This window comes from Nematolebias whitei, chromosome 24 (genome assembly GCF_014905685.2).
Source record: "Nematolebias whitei isolate Nwh7 chromosome 24, NemWhi1, whole genome shotgun sequence".
NCBI lineage: Eukaryota > Metazoa > Chordata > Actinopteri > Cyprinodontiformes > Rivulidae > Nematolebias > Nematolebias whitei.
Window position 1 is genome coordinate 981903 of NC_056521.1, and position 4600 is coordinate 986502.

Here is a 4600-nt window from a genome sequence, read left to right on the forward strand (position 1 = left end):
GTCATACAACAACAGACTGTCATACAACAACAGACTGTCATACAACATCAGACTGTCATACAACATCAGACTGTCCTACAACATCAGACTGTCCTACAACATCAGACTGTCCTACAACAACAGACTGTCATACAACAACAGACTGTCATACAACAACAGACTGTCCTACAACAACAGACTGTCCTACAACAACAGACTGTCATACAACAACAGAGTGTCATACAACATCAGACTGTCATACAACAACAGTCATACAACATCAGACTGTCATACAACAACAGACTGTCATACAACAACAGACTGTCATACAACAGACTGTCATACAACAACAGACTGTCATACAACAACAGACTGTCATACAACATCAGACTGTCATACAACAACAGACTGTCATACAACATCAGACTGTCATACAACATCAGACTGTCATACAACAACAGAATGTCATACAACAACAGAGTGTCTTCAGTCAGAGGCTTCTTCAGATCTGTTATAAGACAAGAGATCCTTCCTGTCCACAGCATCAGCATCTAGAACAACTCTTTAATGAAACCAGGATGATGAGTTACAACATTTAATTCATCTCTGGGATTAATAAGGTATTTCTGAATTGACCTCCGGAAGACTAAGCCCATAGTTCAACCTGTGTCCATCAGTGGGGCTGATGTGGAGGAGGTCAGGACCTAGGACTACCTAAGACTGACAGAGTGGACCAAACAGCAAATGCAGACTACAGGAAGCTGCTGCAGACGTCAGACCAGTCAGTGGTGTCCTCTGTCAGACTGTGGTGAGCTGAGAAGGCAGCAGCAGGAAGGAGGACACAGAACAGCTGGACAGACTGGTGAGGAGGGCTGGCTCCGTGGAGGGACAGACCTGGACTCTGTGGCAGAGTAAAGGACCTGGACAAAGTGCTTTCCATCCTGAACCACACCCACCACCCTCTACATCTTCAGCAGGTGAGAGGGTGATGTTCAGCCACAGACTGCTCCAGAAATAGACCGAACACCTCGTCTGTCCCCCCGGACACACGACTGTCCAACATCTGTGGAGGTGGTGGAGGGGAGTGATCGTCCACCTGCTCATAAATACACGGCCTGGCCAAAAAAAAAAAGGTCACACTAGTATTTGGTTGGAGCTCCTTTATCTTTGATCACATCATTCTCTGTGTCTTTGTTTCAATAAACTTCTTCAACGTCACAAGATCTGTTCCATCCAGTGTTGAATTAATGTTTCACCAAGATCTTCCAGTGATGACGAGACACTGGTCATGATGGTGCATCACTTCTCCTGCCTCTCTTCTGACCCTGATGCTCCATCACTCTGGAACAGGTCTGGACTCATCAGACCACATGACCTGCTTCCATTGCTCCACAGTCCGATCTTTATGCTCCCTAACAAACTGAAGCCTTTTTTCCCAGTTAGCCTCACTGGTTAGTGGTTTTCTTAAGACTACCCAGCTGTTCAGTCCCAGTCCCTGGAGTTCTTCACATGGTGCGTGTTTAAATGTTCTTCCTGTCTCTATGAACCACAGCCCTGAGCGCTGCTGGATGTTTGGGTTTCTTTGGGATTAATAATCCGTCCGTCGACTCTTAACAGCTAGCGAGACTAAAAGAGCCAAAGGGCTCGTTAAACCAGCAGAACAGCTAAAGTTAGAAGTACACAGGAGACAAAGACAGAGCCAATGTGCTAAAGAAAGATTCAAACACAACAATATTCCCATTGTTACTTGAAATACAGTTAAATATTACTGAACATACAAGACACACAAACACTAGTTATTTGGAAAACAGAGAAAATGTTGAAGCAACAAATCATTACGTCACAGCTGCTAGCTTGAAGCCGCGTTAGCTCCAAGCTAGCCGTGTTTACCTCCTCTGCTTTCCGTTCGTCTCTCCTGCGGTCGAACTCTTCAAAAGTGATTCGACCCTCCAGATAATCGATCAGCTCCACGCTGAAGCCAGACATGTCTCTGTAGCTCTGTAATCTGTAGCTCTGTAATCTGTAGCTCTGTAATCTGTGCACTTTATCGATGCTAAACTGTCGATGTTGACCGGAAAACGTGATGCGCATGCGCCAACTTTCGGCCCTTTCTTCTTCTTCGGTTTCTTCGGCGGTTGTCATTCAAGTTTCTGAAGCATCACCGCCATCTGCTGGTGTGGATTGTAACTGAAATGACGCTCAAGAAATACAATAAAGTAAATTATCCATACGGATGTATAAATACATAAATAACACTCATATTATTTCAAATAAATGAGTCCGTTTCAGGTATCTCAACATGCAGAACTTGAGTTTCCTTGTAGCAGCATCACAGGATCGACGTTTATTGCAGTGAGTCTATGAATCATGTGTCTTGGTTCATGACTGTGTTTCTTGCAGATCATCAGCACGTGTTGTATGGTCTCATCTTCTCCACAGTGAGGCTACAAGGAGCAGAGGTCACAAAGGTGCAGGACTTCAAGGACTTGGGGTCCACTGTCCAGGAAAATGGGCCATATCTGTAATTTAGGTTGTGATACCTGGAGTGTCCAGCAGAGGGCACTCAGTCTTTACTGATTTGAATTTAACCAACATGGTTTGGTCATATTTCCATATATTCTGAGGCATGCTCTTTACACGTGCACTGACCTGGACCTTACAACCAGTCTGTGAGTGACAGAAGTGACCGCTCGTTGGGTAATATCTGTGGAAATCCCGATTGGTTTTATAGAGACTCTGAATTCTTTGATGGTGATGGCGAGTCGAGCCCATGTGACCTGTGGACAGGTGTAAACCGTGTGGCCAGCCGGGACGTCCTTTCACAGAAGAACCTTCACAATCTGAAAAATCCATCTTGGGTTACAGATAAGATTCCATACACAACTCTGCCCAGTTAGCAACGTCGCTAAAGAAATGAACTTGTTTTTTTTTATTGTCTACAAAAGAAAGAAAGAGCTCTGTTTAATTTTTTCTTATATTTTATTTTCAACACTTGTAAACAAGTTTGTTTTTAAATGCTTTATTGTGTGTGAGAAAGCAATAAAATAATCAGTTCAGTATTCGGCTGGCGGAACATTACTCTCCTGGTGGAGACCAGTAGATGTTAGTGCCTGTTTCCTACTGGTCCACTTAAAGTGCACTACATTGACAAAACTTTAGCCCGTGACTGTTTTACTGTATTAGTAAAGTTTTGTATTAAATGGAAAAAAAGACAAAGTTGTAACACGTTTAGAAAAACTTTTGAAATTGAAACTGGATGGATTAACTGAGCAAATGAATTTACCAGACTATAACATCAAAGTCTTAGTTTAGTCTGAGACCAGGCAGTAATACTCATCGTTCACAACATCAGTTGATCTCTTGTATATCGGGAAAGGCTCTGTCAGTTTGTTGTGTTGAGAGCATCTGACGTAGTGTGGGTTCAGCAGCTTCAACCACAACGTTCCCCATCACAGCTACATGTTTCCCATCCAGAACAATCTGTGTCAGCTGTTTGCTCTGCTCTCCTCTGGAAACCTGTCTCTTCTCTTTGGGGCGGCTGTGGCTGAATGGTTACCATACCATACCATACCATACCATACCATACCATACCATACCATACCATACCATACCATACCATACCATACCATACCATACCATACCACTTTATTTATAGAGCACTTAAAACAGCGATAAGGCCAACCAAAGTGCTGTACAGACAGAACAACAGGTAACACACAAAGCAAAATACAAAATGAGGTGAGGCCAAAACTGGTGTAATGTGCTCTCTTTTGCCTGTACTGGTTAAAAATCAGGCTGCTGCATTCTGGACCAGTTTGGGCCTATTGCGTAGTTTATCCACGGTGCTTTCAGCGGTGGAACCTGCACGATTTTTGGAACCTGCTTCTCTGGGGTCCCAGGTCTGGTTCTTGTTGGGTCCACATGTGACGCCAGTGCACTCTCGGTCACTGATTGCTCAGGGGGAGGAGTCACTGGATCTTTCAGAAACTTTTCAAACACCATTTGCAATTTCTCGGACCGGAGTAGCAGCTGGACCTATTTTAAAGATTTTAAAAACAATAATGACAACACCGTGGTCTAATGCTGAAGTTCTGGCTGGTTTTATTTTTGTGCTTGCTGGCTGATGACAAAATTCAGAGCAAGCTAGATGGAGCTCCGCCGGTCTACCCGGGTCCTCTCCACCGGAGCGTCGGAGCCGAGCAGGGCGTCATCTCCTCGAGCTAAAAGTTATCGATGGAAGTAAGTAAAAAGCGATATTTACTGTTACGTTTTTTTGAGTTGAAAACTGTGTGTAAATGGTGTTAAGGTCTGTTTTCTTTGAGAGCTAAGTAGTAGAGAAGCTAGCTGGCCGTAGTTAGCATGTAGCTTTGTGTAGCTTGTCAAACCGTTATATATCGCCGGGATATGAATTTTATGCCATATCAAACATCCCAGTCAAATGTTAGATACAGTAGGAATGTGTGACAAACCTACCGGCCAGCAAAAAAAAGCGCACCTACTGCCGTGTTCTATTTAATTAGCCATATCACACCATGACATAGCAGTTAACCTGTCAGATCACCATACTTTGTTATTAACAGCTGTATGACACCCTGACGCCTCAATCCGCCCTGAATAACAG

At 43.8% G+C, this 4600-nt stretch overlaps 1 protein-coding gene across 1 annotated transcript in view; it reads right to left on the reverse strand.

Moving 5' to 3' along the window:
• The window catches only part of LOC119429181 (general transcription factor 3C polypeptide 3), a 22496-nt gene extending 20414 nt beyond the window's left edge, over positions 1-2082 (reverse strand). The window contains exon 1 of the mRNA XM_037696860.1: positions 1870-2082. Within this exon, the coding sequence (XP_037552788.1) occupies positions 1870-2070 (201 nt within the window). The 5' untranslated portion in view covers positions 2071-2082. The remainder of the gene's footprint in view (positions 1-1869) is intronic.
• Positions 2083-4600: the final 2518 nt, after the last annotated feature.